At 35.3% G+C, this 23,040-nt stretch overlaps 1 protein-coding gene across 1 annotated transcript; it reads left to right on the forward strand.

Moving 5' to 3' along the window:
* Positions 1-707: 707 nt before the first annotated feature.
* On the forward strand, positions 708-22,358 carry LOC135153649 (adhesion G-protein coupled receptor G6-like). The gene is given in 15 exon segments (XM_064097457.1): positions 708-821; positions 1,942-2,143; positions 3,836-3,900; positions 5,844-6,113; positions 7,617-7,717; positions 8,292-8,577; positions 9,875-9,988; positions 10,687-10,814; positions 11,250-11,396; positions 13,121-13,520; positions 14,776-14,972; positions 15,404-15,568; positions 16,537-16,885; positions 17,552-17,621; positions 17,959-22,358. Coding segments are annotated over 15 exon segments (3,054 nt in total). The 5' UTR covers positions 708-802; the 3' UTR covers positions 18,500-22,358.
* The last annotated feature ends 682 nt before the right edge of the window (positions 22,359-23,040 follow it).

Raw genomic sequence — 23,040 nt, forward strand, 5'->3', positions numbered from 1 at the left:
TCTTTGATTTTTCTGCTTTAACAAAAGCTAACTTGCTCCAAGAGTTTCATTCTCCTTTAATGAGAACATACAGGTGTTTTGACAATAGCGAATACCAAGGCGTATCTTATTATTTACAAAGGACATCTTTCTTGGTTTTGGTTTTGTTGGCTGGTACCCTGTGTTAGAAAATGTTTTTCAGTCAACATACTTTAGTTTTAATATGTAATAAGTTTATATTTTGAATGTGTTGCCAATATCTGCGGGTCATTTTATCATGGATCCTACTAGATCCATGGTTTTATTAAAGGATTTTTAAACAATGAAGCATAAAACTTGATTTATTTCCCATCATCCGGTATAGTGCATATCTCCTTTATCTATTTGTTTCTTTCTTTCACTTTTTTTTGGGGGGGTCCAACTCAGATTTCTCGATGAATATCAAGCACCTGATCGAGTCCAAGGGTGGTGGCGTTAGTTTTTCACATTTTTATTTACAACGTGGTTAATGGTTGATAGATTTCTGGCTGATTGTAACATAAATTTGTCAACACAAAGAACCGCTTCAATTCTCGCTGAAAATATTCGTGATGTAGAAATAAAATCCAAAAGCAGTGTGTGTAGTACACAATCATTATGATGTATACTTAAATAGCCCTATATTTCTTTACTTTGTACTTTTATCAGATATGCTGATCCAGGGGGATTTCCAGCTTGTTTTAATCTATTGGGAAGTCCATGTCTAGCTGCAGCGTGGCCTTATCTGAGGAGGAATGGTGCACCATCATGTCAACCTCGGGAAAGGCATCAATTTGTGTCTTCTATGTATGGAAAATGTATCTGTAAGTATAGAAAGATGATAGTCGAAATAAGGGGTGCACAGCGACATTATGTAATGCCTGCTTCCATGATCTTTCAAGTGAAAACAGACAAGGAAACAGGGGGCGAAAAAGAAGGGAAACAATATTTTTTTAAAGAATAAAAGAAATAGATGTCAAAGTAGTTATCTCGTTGTGTAAATGTATAATACCCTGATTATGCGATTGACAAAAAGTTATCTCATCTTCAGATCAGGGGCCGCGGAACGGTTTTCAAAGTGGGGGGGGGGGGCTGCCCATGCAAAAAATCATATGGTAATTTTTTCGTTTTTGTACACGGTTTTGGAAAAAAGTGGGAGGCTGAAGCCCACCTCTTCCCCAGCCCCCCGCTTCCGCGGCCCTTGCAGATATCTTGCCCCTCCTATATCAACATGTCCCAGCGTCATCCCTGATCGTGAATAAAACATTATTTTGACTACTTTAATGAGTCTGTGAATATAGCTTTCATGTAGACCTAATGATAATGATAATTACAAACATTGAGCGCGTACAATCCGGATTGAGATTGAACTGTTGTTTTCCAAGGCTCATTTTAATCAAGGAATAACTCCCGCCAGGTACCTCCATTCGCCACTCTCGGGTTTAGTACAAAGTAGATAATTTAAAACCTTACAGAAATGAATTAATTTCATTATTGGGATTTGAACCCTCAATCGCCCTCTGTATGAAATTTGAGTGTCATGACTTAGCATCACCTTGATGGCCACGACGCTTCCCAACATGCCCAAGAAGCCATTACACTCCAGACATGAACAATGCTGGTGGATTAATGACAATAATGACATGACAATACAAATGAAAATTAATAATTAAAACAAAATCATCCGTTTATTATACCTTTATTGCTGAAATATTGATTCGCCAATTGATGTCACATCATCATTATATAAGTTGATAAGTAGTAGCGCTGCACATCAATGTCGGGTTTGCAGATCAATTATTACGAATATTATTGTTAATGAAACGATTTTGATGTTTCATTTACATTTTTTTGTTTCTTTGTATACCGCCCCGCTGTTTGTCTATTCTTCGATTATGTGTGTGTGTGTTTTTTCTTTTATGATATCCCTACCGCTACATAAAGCTGCACCCGAAATATTGGCTATATCTGGAAATCAAACTGGTTATCCTGGTGATGTCGTCTTTATCTCGTGTACTACGTTCGGGAGACCACAACCTGTTGTCAGCTTCGAACCTGCTTTACAGCAATTCTTTGGAGAATCTCCTCCTGATAGCCCTATAACTATCAATCAGCTAATCACATTGTCAAACGGAACAGATATTACGTAAGAACAAGTCATTACACTATTGCCTGTTAATAAAGGACAAGTCCACTCAAACAAAAAGATGATTTGAATAAAAAGAGAAAAATCCAACAAGAATAACACTGAAAATTTCATAAAAATCGGATGTAAAATAAGAAAGTTATGACATTTTAAAGTTTGGCTTAATTAAAAAAAATAAATAAAAAAAAATATGCACATCCTGGTCAGTATGCAAATGAGGTGAATGATGATGTCATCCACTCACTATTTCTTATGTATTTTATTATATGAAATATTCTAATATTTTCCTCATTGCCAAGTGAAACAGTATTTAAGTCGTCCCTAAACATGTAGCATTAGCATTGTTTAATACTATATGGTTCAGTAAAGTTGGTCCTTATCGTCAAATCTATTTAAAAAAATATATAATTAAAACAATAAAAAAAAAATTGTGAGTGATGGACATCATCGTCTGTCTCATTTGCATGTCACTGAGTTGTGCATATCACTGTTTTGTGAAAAATAAACGACATTTTAAAATGTCATAACTTTCTTATTTTACATCCGATTTTGGTGAAATTTTCAGTGTTATGCTAGTTTGATTTTTATTTATTTATTCGTATCAACATTTTTCTGGGATGGACTTGACCTTTATTAATGAGCAGGCGCGCAGTTTTAATACAGCTAGGCCCTATATCCTCTAAACATTTGTCGCGCGTCAGTAAGCATCAAATTCATTCCCCTTTAAATTCATACGACGAGGACTATCATCAAAACTGTTTTCTCAATTGGAAGAAAAAAACACCCTTCTTTGGCCCAACTCCTTAAGGTCACACCTGGAACGAGCCTTCTACCAGACACGGGATGCTCCCCCCCCCCCCAAAAAAAAAAAAAAATCTAAATGTAGTTTGAACTATGATTATTTTGAACTTGGACCTACTACCCTAACAGGTCCATGTTATGAATAAACCTAGTTACAGTGGATTTATGTAAGAATATTGGCAATATTTAACCTTAGCTCTGTTCGATAAGCAAACTTTGGTAAGGGAGACAACCCTCTATATAGACGCCCCAGGACGTCAATCAGTTACCTGCGTGCACCCCACCCCCCCTTGCATGTCATTTGAGTATTTAAAATTTGGATTTTATGTACAGCTTTCTAGCCAAATACGATTTTATTTGGCATATCACACACATATACACATCCACACACACACAGATTTTCGAAAGTCACTGAAAACAGTAAAAAAAAAAAACATATCTTTGCCAATCAGACACAATAAAAGATAGGAACCTCAAATAATTATACCCTTCCAGCTATCAATCTCACAATGGAGAGTGAAAATCATTGAACAAAATTATATGTCGGGTGACAGCAGTATTTTGATCCTTTACATGATGACTACTCATACTGAGATATGAAGAAAAAATTGAAATAATTGTATTCTTTATTCAAATATATAATCGTTTTCACCCTTCATCATGGTTCTTTTATTTTCCAAAATAATATTGTATCACTTAATATCCAAATATTTTACAAGCAATCAACGATTAATTTCCTACGTTATGGCTTTCACAAATGATGACAATCAATCATCAGTCAATGATGTATAATATTTTTGGGGGGAGTGGGGTAAAAGAAAAGATAATGGGCAGAATTCCTGATAGTAATTGAGTGTATGAACTTCACCTGCCTGAAATTCCTTTTAACAGATTTACCTGCATCGCTGAAAATATTGCTGGCAGAGTCACTTCAACAGTGCAAGTTACAGCACTTGGTAAGTTTATTCATCTGGCAACATAGTTCATTTTTGTCTCACCTGCATGACGAAACATAAATCTTATCCTTCTCGTCATTAATCTACCCAACGAGTTATTAGTATATGCTTTCGATGAACATACTATTGATTGAAGAACCCGAATACTTTTCAGAAACGAGGAGGAAAAAGCCCCGGGGAAAATGCTTGGGGGAAAAATGCCCTAAACACGTTTGGCTAGTCTTAAAAAAAAAACTTTGGGAAAATAATATACCCTAAATACATTTAACCCTGCGATTGACCATTGACCAGTCTTTCAAAACCACCGTTTTAAATCATGTGGATGATTGTGATACTCTTAATCTGAAAAAAATGCATCATCCTATATCTTGAATCCTAGATTACTTTCCTTAGTGTGACTGACACATAAACATTTCATAACTTAAAAGGAAAGTGATTATGTTTAAAAGTTTTGCTTTATGAAAAGTATTGCGGCGTTTTGATTTTCAGCATTTTCAACATTTATTCATGAAATTAATTTTTGTCTCACCTGCATAGCAGAGTGAGACTATAGGCGCCGCTTTTCCGACGGCGGCGGCGGTGGTGACGGCGACGGCGGCGGCGGCGGCGGCGTCAACACCAAATCTTAACCTGAGGTTAAGTTTTTGAAATGACAGCATAACTTAGAAAGTATATGGACCTAGTTCATGAAACTTGGCCATAAGGTTAATCAAGTATTACTGAACATCCTGCCTGAGTTTCATGTCACATGACCAAGGTCAAAGGTCATTTAGGGTCAATGAACTTAGACCATGTTGGGGGAATCAACATCAAAATCTTAACCTAAGGTTAAGTTTTTGAAATGTCATCATAACTTAGAAAATATATGGACCTAGTTCATGAAACTTATACATAAGGTTAATCAAGTATCACTGAACATCCTGCATGAGTTTCACGTCACATGACCAAGGTCAAAGGTCATTTAGGGTCAATGAACTTTGGCCGAATTGGGGGTATCTGTTGAATTACCATCATAACTTTGAAAGTTTATGGATCTGATTCATGAAACTTGGACATAATAGTAATCAAGTATTACTGAACATCCTGTGCAAGTTTCAGGTCACATGATCAAGGTCAAAGGTCATTTAGGGTCAATGAACTTTGGCCAAATTGGGGTATTTGTTGAATTACAGCCATAAATTTGAAAGTGTGTTGGTCTAGTTCATAAAACTTGGACATAATAGTAATCAAGTATCACTGAACATCCTGTGCGAGTTTCAGGTCACATGATCAAGGTCAAAGGTCATGTAAGGTCAAAGAACTTTGGCCACGTTGGGGGTATTTGTTGAATTGCCATCATATCTCTATAAGTATATTGGTCTAGTTCATAAAACGTGGAAATATGAGTAACCAAGTATCACTGAACATCTTGTGCGAGTTATAGTAGTTTTCAAAATCAGCACTGCTGCTATATTGAATCGCGTGATGCAGGTGAGACGGCCAGAGGCATTCCACTTGTTATTAAAGTTATTGCTTTGTATGAACTTATGTGTACTTTTTAAACACTGACATAATCATGGTGTTTTGAAAATTGAAATGAAATGTTATGGTACCTCTTTTTAAGATTCAGTTTGGAAATTCGAAATCCCACTTGACGTTCGATCGAGTGCTAGATTTATAATACAAAGCTGTTCTCATACACTTGCTTTTTTACTTTCCGGATTGAACGAACACAAATATTTCCAGAATTAATACTCGGTCTATGTAGTTTCTCTATCTATTCTAGTTACCCTTGTTGTAGCTGAGCTACTGCGAATCATTCAAGGGATCCATTACTCACCTGAATCAAGAACAGCACAATGAAATACCTTGATCGGGTTCGAACCCATGACCTTCCACTTGCCTCAGTGCAAATTCACAAGCATGAAAAACGTTAACTTGTATTTTTGTCTGTCTCTGAATAGAGCCTGTGGTCACTGGTGAAGTTGTTGTTCCCAGTCTGCAGTTGTTCCAAAGCTACGACATTCCTTGCCCTATAGAAGGTGCTGTACGCCTCCTGTGGTGGCGAATAACTAGTCGTGGCTCAGCGACACCATTTGAATCACCTTCGCCATTCCTCCGCTTCGACCCCTTCACCGTTGAAGACATGGGTTACTACTACTGTGAGGGATATGGTGGTGGAACTTACCGTGATGTATCGGAGGCTACTACTCCTGTCCTTCTGGATGTTGAGGGTAAGGTCATCACTTATGCCTACTTCAGTAACACTCATTTCATATCTTTGTCCGATATGTTTGGATTAGAATTCAAGAGGATAAGAAGATTACAATATACCCAAGTTTAATTTTGGTTAATTTACTGATTTGTTGACATAATGATAGGTCACAAGAAAATTTTGTTATTATTACTATGTATCCAGGATAGAATTTAAACATCAGCCCATCTTAAAACAAAAATAAGAATGTTCAATAAGCACACAAAAAACTTTGCCAGCATATTTTATTTCCACAATAGGAGCTTCATGAGCATTAGCGTACCTACGGGGGGGGGGGGGGGGGGCACAACTGATCCCTGACGAGCCACAAGTGGCCCGCTCCTTTGAACTTTTTTTTTTTGCTTGTCAAATTTTTTTCTGGTACGAAATCCTTATTTGTGGTTGAAGACCTTTTTTTTTTGCTTGTCAATTTTTTTGGCGGACGAATTTGCCTCCTTTGGAAAATCCTAGGTACGCCACTGTTCATGAGTGATTTTTTTCGCCTTAAAAAAAGATGTCTACACTCTTCGCTAAATAAGATACAGTACGACTCACATTCATGCATTCTTCTCTCAATTTCTCTTTGGGGAAAGTGGGGTAAAACGAATCACCTAACTTTGGCTCGTCATATCCCCCAAGATTTCTAAGAGCAACGCAGGGTAGGATTGGGTAAAACCTACAAAGGCCCTTGTTCATTTTCTTCATTTCCCAAAAGTTTTCTTGAAAATAAAGCTCAAATTTGTTTGAGTGAATGTCCGTTTTGCATCCGTAGGCCTATCACCTGGATTCAATGAGTTTCTCGTTGATCTCCGTTTGTAATTTCTAGTCATTGTGTTACCTGCACATAAAGGTCATCAACTTAAATCTGCTATGCAATGCAATATTCAATCAATACCATATTTTCCCCAAAAAAAGTACTTTTCATATCAACAATTTTCTAAGTAAAATAAAAAGGCATAATCGTCTCACAATCAGGCTTCATTGTCAGATTTTGTCAGGAATTCTTGCCCAATCTTAACTATCTTTATCTTACCTATATTGAAATGAATGCAATGTAAATTTAATTGTTTTGGCACATTTTGTGCTGAAATAAAATAACACGCGCCAGTGACCTCCTACCGAAACATGCCAATTCATTCATCACTCGATACGTTCATGCTTTATAACAAAATCACCCAAAATAAAAAATGGAAATGGCAAATTCTTCACAAAAATAACTTTAAGGTCTATAGACACTCAAAATAGCATCAGGTACCCCTCATTTTGCGTTCACCACTGTACAAACGACATTATTTCCTCTCCTGAAAATGGAACTTTTGTCAGGTCCATATTTTTTTAACGAATTACGCAATAATGTCATTTAGACACAGTGCAGGCGATTCATGGCGATAACGGGGTGGGTTCCTCTTACCCAATGGTCCGTTTTACCCCAGGGTCCGTTTTACCCCCACTTTCCCACTATTTATTAATTTTATCGTTTCAGGGGTTACAAGAGTTGCCTTTTCAGTTGCATTTGAAGGTGAATTTGTTGATTATGGCATTCCTGAAGTATTTTCTGAGTTAGCACCTATGTTCAGACAACCAGTGAGTACATTTTCATTCTTGCTTTTTTTTTAATATTTTTATTTTTTAATATTTTTTTTATCTCATTTTATTTTTGGGGGCCCATAATGTTGTCAATAAATTGTGTACACACCATGAAAATTCCAGAGTTATAAACTATATAGAACCCCCCAAAGGCTTTTACTTTGCTGTTACAATTCACATGTACCTAGAACTTAACCCCCCCCCCCCAACAGTTATGCAGCACACAAGATCAATGTGCTTATGATGGTTGTAAAACTTGGTGTGAATTGTCGAGGGTCCAGTCTTACGACCTGGATAATGTTCTTTCATGGATATCATATAAGATGATATTAGAACTTGAAGAATATAGATAGGATATATAGGCAAAAGATATGGAAGAAATATCCTAATCTGATTAATCCCTTATAGGACCTTAGAAAGCTATAAAGATTTTCCATTGGAAGAAAAAAATACGTAGGATAATGAGATGGTAAAGATCAAAGGAGGAGATACGCCAATGCGGAGAAGAAAAGGCTGTGATTATCATGAAGAAAATGACAGAATAAGGATGTATCTCTTTATATCATTTCAGATAAATAATGCTTTCATTAATGACGACGGCACAAGTCGACTATCCATCTCATTGCTCGACAATGTAGGAAGCTTTGAGTTCCCTACTATCGTGAATACTCGTAACGGCAGCACGATCGTTGACTACATCATCAACGTCGATAGTAGCGTGTTTAATGGAAGTGTGATTGAAATCGTGAATGACACCACATTTTTCCTGGAGTCTAACCTGGCCACGGGGTTTGGTCCTGAAAGAAGTTTTTTCTCTAATCAGATCGTACCGGGAAGCGTTGTTGTGGGTAGTGCATGTAAGTATGTTATGGCAAATTTTGTGACAAATATACGAAGATAGAATTTAATATCATAATGATAAATAAATATTAATCAGTGGGATGGCAAACTAAATGCAGACTTTTTACCCTTTCTATATACATATTCTTGCTCTGATATAGATCTAGGCCCTATACATTATTTTCGTTATAGTATCTGTAAGGCGATATTATAAAAGACGTCGCTACACGTCCTATTAAATGCTATGTAAGGATGGCAAGTGCCAAAATAACAAGTTTCTTGCACGTGAGGAGTGATTTCGCTCGGCTGGAATATTAACGGAAGCTGCATTTGTGATTTGTCAACAGCATTATGATTTGCATGTCTATTACGCAGCAAAATGGATCAATTAACTTGAGCGGTTGAATGCAAATACTGAAAACAAATTAACGACACACTTGCTCTTTGAATAAGAGATCGCCTAAATATAATGATAAGGAACTATGAAAATTAGAAGTTATATTCAATAATTATATACGCTAGCGGTATGTGCAAAAGGGCTAGTATGTTGATTTATTTCGCACTCCTCTCAGAGTGACACAGGCATAGAGTGGCACTAAATAGAGACCTGTCCTTTTGGAGTGAATTTTCCATCTTTTGAGAGTAAATTTAGCTTTTGTTTAGTATAATGTCTAAAAAGACGCACAGTTCGGTCCAAAGTAGAACGAGAATTCACTCTACAAAAATGTACTGATTAGTAACTTTCATAAATCACTTGCATCTGAAATTTCATTTCAAATATTCAATCTGAGTCATTGTAAAATGGGAATTTCACCCTGACAAAGAGTTTACAGTAAAAATATTTAAAAAAATATTGCCGAAGTTTTGACGAGAAAAATCCATAAAAGAATTTTTTTTAATGATAAAATTAGATTAGTGACGTCATATGCGAGCAGCTTTTCTACATATCGTATGGTAATAAAACAAAGAAATGTCATTTTCTCAGAAAATTGTGTTTGCTTTACCTTCATTGTAACAATAGACATTTCATTTCACATCCGTTCCTAAAAAAAAAAAAACGAAAGAAATAAGTCATCAAGAACCATTAAAAAAAAATTTAATTTAATATATTTTATATATGTGGGGCAGCTGCTCGTTTATGAAGTCACAAATCCAAAACTAGAAATTTTAATGACTTAATCTTCAATGGATTTTCCTGAAACCTTCATCAATATTTTTTATTATTATTTTCTGCCATTTTTGCAACAAACTTTTCTTCAGGGTGAACGTCCCCTTTAATATTTTTTTTCTTGTGTGTGTGATTGACATTCTTAGCATCCTGTACGGCATCTGTTGTCACGGGTGCGTTCGGAACCCTAACCTTCCCTACTACACCACTGGACCAGACAGCTGATAGCCAAGAACGATGTAATGAATACACTAATAATAGTAAGTCAGTATTATGTACTGTACCATTGCCGATAGTTGAGAAAAAAGTGCACATTATATTCAATTAAAATTGAAGAACTTCAATAATTTTTGCGAATTTTACCATTTCATTTCATTTTTATTCACCCCCATCTATACCACGTCCTATTTATTTACTGTCACAATCTTGCTTTACACTTCAATGAACAAAATAGGCGTATGTTAAATAACCAGGAGCCGCCTGATGGAAAGGGTTCCCTTTGAATGAAAAAAATATATATATTGGATGGTTTAGGATACTGCATGAGTTACGGCCAATATAGCGAGAATCATAGATGAGTGCAATATTAGCTTTAACGATTGGGATATTTTTGGTATCATGGTGATGAAAAGACATCCGATATGATCTTTTTTTTTATAATCTTTAACGATCAGTATTCATTAAATCGTACAATATGACACGATATTGCACAGCAAGTTTTTCACATAAATTGGGGTCTGTCAGATTTCGGTGCTTATGCAGTGCACTCTGGTATTGCACTGCACATGCAATTCAAGTCATGCAGGCTAATAAATATATTTATCTTTATTAGGTTAAGAAGGTGCATTCCTCGAAAATGAAGAGAAATTCGATGCATATTGTATTCCTTTTAACACACACCCGTAACCGTAACAAGGGACGTAATATCAATTCAAATAATACCATATTGTCTTTTTAGCCCCCGTTCCAAGAGCTAGACGAACGTGTCGTGGGGATTTCTTGTCACCAGCTCTCTGGGACGATCCTGTGCTTCTCGATTGCTTTGTGGGGACAGATACGAATGAAGTTCTCAACAACATTGCCAGGGTAAGACATATTGTATTCTTGGAAATGAAAACACCAGTTTGGCATTCGTATTACATACTCGTCGTAGTGGTCTTGAGAAAGATTTTGATGAGGAGAAAGAAGAAGATGAAAAGGAGATGAGAAGGAGGAAGAAAAGTCGAAGATTAAAAGTTTAAAAATATCTTGAAGGAGAAAATGGAAGAATAAAGAATGTAAAAAAAAGCAAGGAGAAAAGAAATGGAGATGGGTGAGATATCAATGAAAACAAATGAATGAACAATTTATGAATGTTCCATAATCTTGAATATACATTCAGCATGAAATACTAATAATGCAATGCGTCATTCTCATCATTTTAACAATTGGACAAGCGACATTAACATGAATATATCCACCATTTTACCTGAATACAACCCAATTTATGTTTATTTTGTCCGATTCTATTTGTAATTACAGGCTGTTGTGACGCCAGACAATGTAACAGAGTATTCTTACGATGTTGCTGAAGCTACTTCTAATGGTGGTGATATTAATGCCGAAGGTATAAGAGCCATTTCTATTGCTCTGCAGAAAATTGTTGACGTCATGGATCCATCCACGGAGGTATATTGTCATCCCATACAATAAACCGTGTCTAGGTTACTCGTACTTTTTTCGACAAGTGCGAATGAAAATTTAAAAAAAAAAGCAGATAGTAGTGAGGTTAAACGTTGGATCCACAAATTAGCTTAATTTTTTCACCCAAAGTGATAACTTGGCACTATTTTTTTGTTTTGTAATAGTATTTATTAAAATCATTCAGTTCAAAATCATACAAGTAATATAATATCAACAAAACACTGTTCACAAAGTCAAATAAATAATTATTCATAATACAAAAAATTATACATACAAAAAATACAGAATATAACATTCGAGTCATCTAGAACAAAGTAAATACTTAGTCTGTAGAAAGAAAAAAATACAGACATAACAAAAAAATTGTATAGCAACGCAATTGAACTGAATGAGTAAAGAAGTAAAACACCCTCCCATCCCACTGCCCCCACCCCCCTCCATATCCCATCTAAGCCCAGCCCAGGAAGCGCGGCCTTCTTCCCTCCCCTCAACCTAGCTACCCTCCATTTCGATCTGCATTCTGTGCCGCAACCATGATCTAACTTGTGCACCTAAATCCTCACTCCAAATGCAAAGAGACACTCCGGCCCCCAATCACACCCCTCCCAGAGATAGATAAAGAGTCCAGTCACCTTAGAAGCGGGATCTACATCCCAGAGAGCGCACCATAGCTCCCTCTGGAGCGAACAGCGTATATTTATTTTATAAATGATTTTTTTTTCACTCCAGAAGTAACCACAATGCACCAAAAGGATACAAAGCCCACCCCCAAAAGACCGCCCCGATCCACTCCAAGAGGAGTGCAACAGTAGGGACCAGACCATCTCCCTCGCATTTAGAGTGTTTAATAACTGTATGCTTGAAACTTTCTTTGCCCCAGCATCCCCAGAAAATAAATTGTCCCATTTTCTGAAATGGTTTGTTAATAGACCTCTCTGTTCAGCTAGTTTTCTTTCTTCTAGTCTATCTTCTTGTATTTTTTCCTTAATATGGTTAAGGGTCGGTGGATCTTTTGTGTTTCTACTATTCTTTAAAATCATATACTTTATTAGGATTATTATGTGATTTAATAATTGAGCCTCTCCTTTAGTTGAACATTCCACGCCTACGTGTACACCTTTTTTTATCTATATTTGTAATGATAGGGAGTTGAAGCATGTTCCCACATTCTTTCCATATAGTTTTTATCTTATCACATGAAAAAAATATATGATCATATGTTTCTTCTTCTTTACTGCAGAATGAACATAAATCATCTGTTGTCATTTTAAATAAATATAAATATTTTTTTGTGTATAGTATATTGTGTAATATTTTATATTGAAATTCTCTGAGTCTACTATTCAGAGTCGATTTTCGTGGTCTTAGAAAAATATCAGAAATATCTTTTTTTGTTATATTATATTTTTCCTCAAGCTTTTTAAATGCTGTCTTGATAACGATTACTGAATGAACAAATCAATATCGATAAGAAAATAACAAAAGCTGGTTTAAGTTTGTATCTTTAAATAACACACAATTTCTGCTGGCACAACCATCTTGACACAACTACACACTGGACTAAATATTTTATGGTTTTGGATTTTTTTTCGCGAAGTAAATGAGAGTTCTGTCTCAAAGAAGACGAATAAATATTTCAAAAATATCAGTTATTATTTCATGACGACATGTTACAATAGAAACAATTATCCAATGCTTTTTTAAATCAGGTCACCAACAATACTCTCCAGATCGTAGACAACGTCCTCGGTGCTCCCGATACAGAATTTGTAGATGCCGTGGATGTCGAAGCTCCGACAAGGATTCTTGATTTCTTGGAACAACAGATCACTTTATTCCAGACCCAAGGTGATGGTAACAACCTCACTATCGTCGGAAGTAGTATAGCTGTGGTAGCTCTACAACTTCCAGAGGCCAGTCTACTGCAAGGTTTAGGATTCGCTACCTTGGTATCTCCGGATGACGAACAGAAGAGTAATCTTCTCAATCAGTTGAATGAAAATGACACAATGGTGTACTTCAACCTTGATGATATTCCTAAAGCAACCGTCGATGCAGCAATTTTTCTGCCACCGGATATTCTAGGCCTGTTGCCCCCATATTTACTAGGTGGGAAACAGTAGATCGTTAGGACATTAAGCAAATTACGAAATGTAGTGAATTTTCCTAAAATCCTTACTGGATCCAGTGACCTACATTTCATTTGCCAAAGACATGGCAAAAATATATGGCAAAAATAAAATGTTAATTGTATTGCCTCATTTGCTCCGTTCGCTCTCTCGCGAAGTTTGTTTTATCAAAACTCGCGGCCTCATATACGCTATAGGAATAAGTCCAAATATTCTTTTGTCAAATTGTTTCTATTTTAAAATCGATCAGAGGACTGACTAATCTCTAAACACTTCAATACTTTTAGAATGTTAATGTACTTTTTCAGAAGCATGTAATGATTTATGTACGTTAAAACACAATTTACGCAAGTCTTTTTCTAGAAAGAGTCAAAATTACTGCAAGCGAATGTAATCAAAAGCAACTTCTTGTTCCAAAAGAACTCGTGCAGTTGCATTTAGTTGAATGGCAGCTTGTTCTTTTTACCCGATGAAAAAGTTTTAAGGGGCCTACAACGTATTCATTTCCACCACCCCCCCCCCCCAAAAAAAAAAACAATGATAAAATCTACTCCAAGAAAATAACGTACATTACAATAAGTTGACCCTTACATGCCATAAGAACAAAATATTATTTGTAAATAAAGAGGCTTTAATAGGGAAAAATTATAATTTGTATATTTTGCATTATAATTTGCATTATTCCTATGTATTAAAGATCGCATGCTGGATCTGTAATGAAAATTATAAGTCAGAAAAAATTGAACCAGTGGGATTCGAACCTGCCATCTACTACTTTCCGGGCAGTGACTAAACCACCAGGTAATTCTGGTTCACAAATCACGATGTACTGGAATTCAAATACCCCCGATCCTCTTCTTTTAGACTCATTAATATGCAAATGCAGTCTGCCGGGGACAAATGAGCATGCGATGTTAAACACATAGGAGTAATGCCGAAAATTTGTTTACAAATTAAAATATTTTTCATTTTGGAAAGTACGAAACAACAAGTGCCACAAAGACAACAATTTTACGAATATGTTAATACAGATTATATTATTCATAATATATTTCTTAGCATAGTGGTAATCTATATATAGGGAAAGATTAGTAGAAATACCTTAATCTGTAGAGTTGGTTTATTCCTATTTTGAAGGAAAGCCATATTCTCCATCGAATCAAACTTCCAACCAAAATCATATAGTAATAAAAATAATGTAAAGCAGTATTTTTTTCTCTTTACCTACTTTACAGAAAATGGAATTGTTCCGGTGACGTTCTTCATATTTCAGACCAGTAAGTTGTTCATTAGTCCAGACCAACCTTACGATCTCGGTGGTGGTCGTCGATTAGCAGTCGGTACCAGGATTATATCAGCGACCGTAGAGGGTGCTGTCATTGAAGGTTTGCCACGAGGAGGTGAAATTGAGACAACCTTTCTTGAGCTGAATGTGAGTTTGTCTGATTTTACAGACTTTTCAGCGAATCAGCGACCTTTATTCAACCTTTAATCATTTCATGAAATTTTTGCTCATGTATTATCACTGTCGATCTTGGCACACATTTTATTTTCTTAACTTTATTCGTTAGTTATTCGAGTGTCAGCCTTTTATAGATTAACAAATTATGTATTAAGTAGTAACATATGTTTTGATATAATCAAAGTTATCAATTCATCACCCCTTCCGATTAAGGGATTTATCATGGATCCACTTTCTTATGTAATAAGTCAGAACATCAATATCCTCATTAGCTTTGTTTATGGAGAACGCTTTTAACAGATTTCTCAAATCTATTTTTGTAAGTTGATCAATAAACATTTCTTGAAAAAAACAACCTGTGGATACAACCTTACTTTAATTTTGTGAATTCCTTTATACAGGTGACTAGAGAAAATGAGATGATAGATAATAGGACGTGTGTATTCTGGGACAAAATTGACCAAGTTGGGAGATGGTCATCTGAAGGATGTCGACGAGAAGACAACCCAGAGGATAATAGAATAAGATGTCTTTGTGATCACCTTACAAGCTTTGCTGTTCTACTGGTATAAACCCATTTCCCATTTTTATATATTTATATTTAATGGAAAGTAAATATTCAGATCGATAGATATACAATCCGGCGACTTGGGTCGTAGACCGTCGCAACAGCCCAGTGGTTGTTTTTCTTTCTTCAAGAGAACTAACGTTGAATTGGAATTGAAGTATTTGCAGTATTGGAAACTAATTTTCAAAAATCATAGCATTACGTAATCGAATGTAACACTAGTCCAAATAACTTGAAGTATTATTGTGAAGAGATATGACTGAAAATAGATGCAAACATTGCTAAATAAATAAATAAAAAATCGCTATGGCATGATGATGTGGAATGGCTAACTCATTCGATGATTTTTTTAATTTGATTTTCTTAACTATTTGTTTCGAATTCCCAGGGTGAAATAGGTCCGAAAGAATAATCCTTCCTCCTATTTTCCAATACTCTCCAATTTTCACACACTTCCAATATTTCTCTAATGTACCTCAAATTAATTATGTGTCCTTTTCAATCTTATTAACCCACATGGTGAAACTACCACACTTTGGGAATTAATGCCATGGAGGGGACCAAACATGATCGTAATTATCCGATATTCATTGTTCCCAAATTTTGGTACGATATGGAAAACTTCAAAATTCTTATATGCGATAATATTTCAAAGGCCCTTCCAAAAAAAGTGATTAGAATTAGCGGAGGTCGAGTCAGGACCCATTGATGAGAGTGATTTTGACATCTTATACAAGTGATTTCATGGTCCACTCCCACTATTTATCATTTACAGGAGTTTATTTTGTACATAGAACGCAAACGTGAAACTAAATTCAAATTGTAACATGATTTTATCATGGTCGGCGACACGGGGTCCACCCTCGAATTTCGAAGTTTGTACTACAGTACCCTATGGCTATGATTGAGGGTCTTCTCGCCCCCATAAAGTGACAAGATATCGTTGAATAATTATGGTACTCATAGTATGATTATGATACTGATATATACTGACCCTTTATTCAAAAGCTGATTTATTAATACTTAATAACACTTTTCAATATCATTAACAGAAAATTGCGATCAAAGCAACCTCAACGGATCCTAATTAACCTCTGCGTTGCCCTCCTCGGACTTTATCTCGTTTTCATCATCGGTATCGACCGTCGTTATCCAACCGGGGGCTGCGTCGTTGTCGGATTCCTCATTCATTTCTTTCTGCTATCGTCAGTGTCGTGGATGTTGGTGGAAGCTATTAATATGTACCTTCTTTTCGTCAAGGTCTTAAACGCTTCTGTGTCTCGATTTATGCTCAAGGCATCTCTTTGTTCTTATGGTAAGTGTCGTTTATATAAAGGCCTCACCTCTGTTAAGGTGTAAGATTTTTTACTATGTGGATGTTTTGTCGTGGTACTGAGGATTAGGTCTGATCATTTTTGTCAAATTCTTCGTACTCAACAGTCTCCATTAATTTGTTTTTAATTTCTTCCCTTTCCTCCTTTTTTATTTTTCTTGTATTTCTCATTTTTATCACTTTTCTTTTTGTTCACATTCGCCCTCCTCTTATTCTTGTTCTTCTTTTCTTAATCATTATTATCTTCTTACCCTTCTTGTGTTATTTTCTCTCTTTTAACATCATAAGACTTGAACATGTTCAAAAGGAAACTGAATATTATGTGAGCCGATGTAACTTAGAATAAATTATCATTGCTATTGTTAGAAGTGATTAAGAAGATAATCATGCATGACAAATACGAATGTACATTGCAAAAACTATCACATATTACCTCAAAGAGATTTCTTAAACAATCATCACAATAATTTTATATTAAAAAACAGAAAAGACGATATTCTGGAAATGCCAATAAATATTCGGCAACACACCAAGGATCGGCAACGTTTCGATTTTTATCTGTATCAATTAATATCGTATTGTAGTATTAATATTACAGTTCTTTTATAAATAGTATATAATAACCATTATCATATTCCATGTTGACAGGTTTACCTCTTCTCGTCTGCATTGTAACAGTGGCAGTTGATAGTTCTTTATACCTTGGAGATGGAACATAGTAAGTTGATTGGCGCTTTTCATTCTTTTCAAAGTTTCTATTTTTAGGAATATCAAAACTATCGAATAATGATCATGCTAAATTACATAATAACAATTAGACAATTCTATATGAATTCAAACAATATTCACAAACACATGGCGATATTAAATTGTCAACATAAAGAACAGTACGAGTAGTTACTTGGATAACAGATTTATTCCCTCTGGATTCCAATATTCAAATAGATTTGATGTATCATAGATTGAAGAGAATTAATCATAGAAAGATACATCTTCAGTGAATTTTTTTCCTGAGCACGTTGCATATTTCTTGTCTTTTGTTTGTCACTCAATAGTTGCTTCGTCAAACCAGGTCCAGCTTTATATTACGGTGTCTTACTCCTCGTAGCTCTCTTACTCGCTACTAACTTCATCATATTTGGTCTCGTCATGCAACGTTTGTCATGTCGCAAGTCCGTTGCTGCCCACAAGACCAATCAAGCCAGTCGCGGTGAGACGTGGAAACGAGTCCAGAACGCTGTCGCCATCTCTGTTCTCCTCGGGTTAACGTGGTTGTTTGGTTTCCTCGCCATCGGTGGTGCTCGACTCATCTTTAATATTCTTTTCCTGGTCTTCAATTCCCTCCAAGGGTTCTTTGTGTTCCTCATGTTCTGTGTCCGACAAAAGGAAGTACGTGAGCAATGGGTTCGATGGCTGCATTGTCAGTTCGGTGATGTTAAGCCTGGTCAACGTCGCAGTGATGATTTCGTTCAGGCTAAGTACAAAAAGACAGAATCACAAGAGGGTCGGACGTCCTTGGCAACATCAAATAGCCAAGGTATTCAACTATCCAGCGGGGGTACACTAAGTACCAATGCCTCCAGCATCACCACATAATAATTTCCATGATTTTAAGAAGCCTGCCAGGATTCTTTTTTACTAAAGTAGACAATGTCCTTGCATATTATGTATTGGCATTTAAAACTATTTTAATTATTGATTATAGAGTACAGATATAATTGTATGAAATAAAGTACGATTGGTTTCGTTTGGTGATAAATAGCCTCTATTAACATCGTTTCTGACTTTCTGTGCCATGATTCGCCGTTAATGTTTCGCGCCATTTTACCCCCAAAACGCTCAAAATATTAATGTAACGCTGTGCAAATTTAATACTTTTTGAGGGAAGTCTCGCATAACCTTTGAAACTAAATTTGCGACACTGAGGCGCTACGTGACTTTTCAACAGACAATGTCGTGCATATTTCCACATTTTTATAGCCAAAATAATTGCAGCTTTAGTTTCTGTTTAATTTATCTTCAATATTTAATATGATATCATTAAAATCGTTTGTGTTATTTTGAATATGTATTGTTTCTTCGATTGTATTTTGTTTACTTTGTTGAAATAAATCTAACTCATAAAATGTGGCTTGTGAACAAATCCGTCACTGGGAGATAAAAATCATAAAATGGTGATTATTTTTCACTCTAGTTGTTTGGCTTAATATTGAACAAGGATTAACTTGGCTTTTGCAAAACCCCGGTGCAAAACGTACTGATAAAGTTACAAAGATGCCCTCTGCAAACAAATCGAATTAAACTAATTTCTATTGTGCAAATAATATTTTTCATTAATAATTTTACACAGTTCATATTAAATCAATAAATTATCATTTTGGTCCCTTTTGGTGGGGTTTTTATACTGCTTGTGGTCTAAGGAACGTGCGTGCAAAATTTCGGCGCTGTCGCGCGGGCAATGCTTTAGGTCAGAAAGGACATGATGTCCTCTAAACTAGCACAGCCCTATATCTTGCCACACTTCAAGCTCACATGGATAAGCATTAACCGTAATAGAGAAATAATTAGAGACAATCATTTGTTATGGATTCCATTCTATGTCTTACAACTACTGAATTTATCATTATTATCTTTTTCATGATTATCTTAGCTTAGACTCAGCGATTTTTATATTAGAAGAGTAACGAGATGTATGGTTTAAACATTTTGTTTTCAGCAAACATTTTACTGATAATTGTTAATTGTCTGATAATAACAATTTTTGCAAAATCTGATAGCAGACAAACCATACTCATGATGAAAAGACTGTATTTCGACTGTATTGTATATTGTTAGTATCACTATTGTATGTTTCGCATCATTTGCAATGTATGTTGATGTATCTGTCGTTGATATGTGTAGAATAATTATGGCAAAATAATTTTTCGATGTTATTTTCTCCTTCGCATAATGACTTCGATAAACTGACTTAATAGAAAAATTGGAAATTTCAATTACTTCCAGTGTGAATGATTTATATCACAATTAATACATAACCTCAATGTGGCGAAGTGATTTCAAACTGCATACTAATAAAACACAGAAAGGTTTTATTTAAACTAATTTAGCAGGGCCCTGGAAACGATTTGTTGAAGAGGGTTGTTTTTTGTCCTGCCTGCATAGCAGAGCGAGACTATAGACGCCGCGGCGGCGTCGTCAACATCAAATCTTAACAGAAGGTTAAAACTTTAAAATGTCATCATTATAAAACTTGGACATAAGGGTTATCAAGTATTACTGAATACCCTGCCTGAGTTTCAGATCACATGACCAAGGTTAAAGGTCATCTAGGGTCAATGAACTTTGGCCATGATGGGGGTATTTGTTGATTTCCATCATAACTTAACATAACATAACATAACATAACATCGATCTGGTTCATGAAACTTAAACATTAGAGTAATCAAGTATCATTAAACATCATGCTTGAGATTCAGGTCACATGACCAAGGTCAAAGGTCATTAAGGGTCAATGAGCGTAGTATTTTATTATCATATGAATTGTGGGGGGGTTGTAAATAACTATTCAATAGTTGTTTTTCAAAGTCAGCACTGCTGCTATACAGTGCGTCCCAGAAAAAAACGAAACCGAGATTAAACGACGATTTATCATAACTTAATCACAAATACAATAGCTAAAATTTAATGACCTACCAATGTAAAGCTTAGAATCACATCTTTCATCTGATATTACTTACATTATTCCTCATTCACGCATGAGTGAGCAAAAACAATTTGAAGAAAGGATACCAAAAACTCATTTGGCGGGGGGTATCTGAATTTCAAAAAGAAAATCACATGCCTAAAAAGTTCAATATCTGCTCTTTTATTTGATACCTTAATCACAAAAAAATGGTCAAGAAGTAAAAAAGTTATCTTCTCTCGAAACAATGCTTGTATTTCCATAATTTTATTAAATAAACGTGTTTTCACCGGTTTCCCACAAAAGCTATCGCATGGTTAACAAAAGACTTAATGCATGGCTGATCGTCAACAAAACGGAGTGTCGAGTGAGTTTGAACGCTAGCCTGTAAAACCTCTTCATTTTATAAAATTCAAACCAGAACTTTGTTATCTCTTGACCATCTTCTGTAATTGAGGTATCAAATTAAAGAGCAGATATTGAACTTTTTAAAAATGTGGTTTTCTTTTTAAAACCCAGATACAGCCCGCCAAATGACTTTTTGGTATCCCCTCTTCAAATTGTTTTTGCTCACTCATCCTTAATGAGAAATAATCTCAGTAATTTCAGATAAATGAGGAGATTCTAAGCTTTACAATGGTATGTCATTTGTCTATTGTATTTGTGATTAAGTTATGATAAATCATCGATAAATCTCGGATTCGTTAGTTTGTGGGACGCACTGTATAGTGAATGGCGTAATGAAGGCGAGACTGCCAGAGGCGTTCTTCTTGTATAGTGTTCATAATGTATGTAAAAAACGTTAAAATTATACTCTACATTATGATACATTTTAGTTTTGTCCTATAGAAATATATTAGTGCTTTGTATATAGAGGCTGAAGTTTTTTGTTGTTGTTGAAAGTTTTATAATTATCATAATATTTTTCTTTGAGTAGAGTTAAACCCAAATATAGTATAGACCCATATGAAATCATCGAAAGTCTAACTTCAATTACTTAAAAGTACAACTTATCAGCTTTTTAATGGTTCATTTATTAAGCCAAATTATCACACGTTTATAAGACTGCCTCACTGAACACAATTTTTCTAAAATATGAAAATGTGCAATTTAATATAAACATGTTAAACAATAAGGATCATTAATGAGAGAAACAAGACCATTGAAATATCAGTTTTCCTTCCCTTTTCATGATTATTTTTTTAAGAACATCCTGCTTTCAAATATTGATCTAATTTCAGTTTAAACACGAAAAATGTCTAGAAGCAAGTGTGTTTTGCAGCATTCTGAGTCGATGAAAAGAAGATCTACTTAAAATGAAATAAACATTCCAATTCTCTATGTAGTTTGAATATGAAGATTTAAGTAATCAATTTACTGTTCATATAGTTCGGATGTAATATACTTGCTTATCGACGATTAACCATATACACGAAAGGGATATATAATCAAGGATTGCCATTAAATCCTATCTGTTTTTTTTAATGACGGCCCGGCCATGTCCGATAACCAGCCCCTTGGCGGAAAGCATCGGGTGCGCCGTTGATTTATCAAATATATCAATGTTTTGTGGATCTTTTTTTGGGGTGGGGGTAGTTAGAACACCATTATTGCAAGTAATGAGTTTCGATATATTGACGTGTTTATCATATTTGAATTTATTATGATATACCATACTCAAGACTGATTTGTTCATTATGGGCATGGAGGTGAATACAATTTGCGGGACAATTTGTCTACATTAAATTTAGCGACAAAATCTTACATCGAAAACATCTGAGTTTAAGCAGTTGTGAGTTCAAAGTGTCAACGAGTGTACAGTATTTAGTTTGATGATGTTGGAATACATGTTATCAGCAAAAATGCAGTGCGTCACAGAAAACTACACCGAGATTTTTCGATGTTTTCCCCATAAGATAATCACAAATATATAAATTACAAATCATTGCAAAAGTTAGTCTGTTTTTCATGTAAAAATCACTATATAACCTCATTTTCATGTGCACTTTAAAAACGAAGTGCTAATTTAGCTCTTACAGAGCTTGTATAGTGACTGCACTTCAGAGTGCTGGTATTACAATCGCGGGAAATTATGGTAACAAATTTCATATTTGACCAAAAGTAAGTTTATTATTTCCAGTGCTGGATGTTTATGATTAAAATTATCATCTTTGTGGTGTAACACAATTAACTCTTAAAGGAGTGATATATTTAGTACATGGCTATATGTAGTAGGCGTACAGAGTATTGTGATTTATAAAGAGTGTGAAGGTTACACTTCGTAATTCCGAAGGTTCGTATTTCCGAAGGTTCTTTATTCCGAAGGTTCGTAATTCCGAAACACGTTAATTGCCTATACCTCGATGTTCGTTAATCCGAAAACGTAAAAGGGTTTTGTAAAACGTAATTTTTTCTCACACGATCCATCAGTTACGTTTTTGTCAAGTGCATAAAA

This window comes from Lytechinus pictus, chromosome 3 (genome assembly GCF_037042905.1).
Source record: "Lytechinus pictus isolate F3 Inbred chromosome 3, Lp3.0, whole genome shotgun sequence".
In the NCBI taxonomy this organism is placed as follows: domain Eukaryota; kingdom Metazoa; phylum Echinodermata; class Echinoidea; order Temnopleuroida; family Toxopneustidae; genus Lytechinus; species Lytechinus pictus.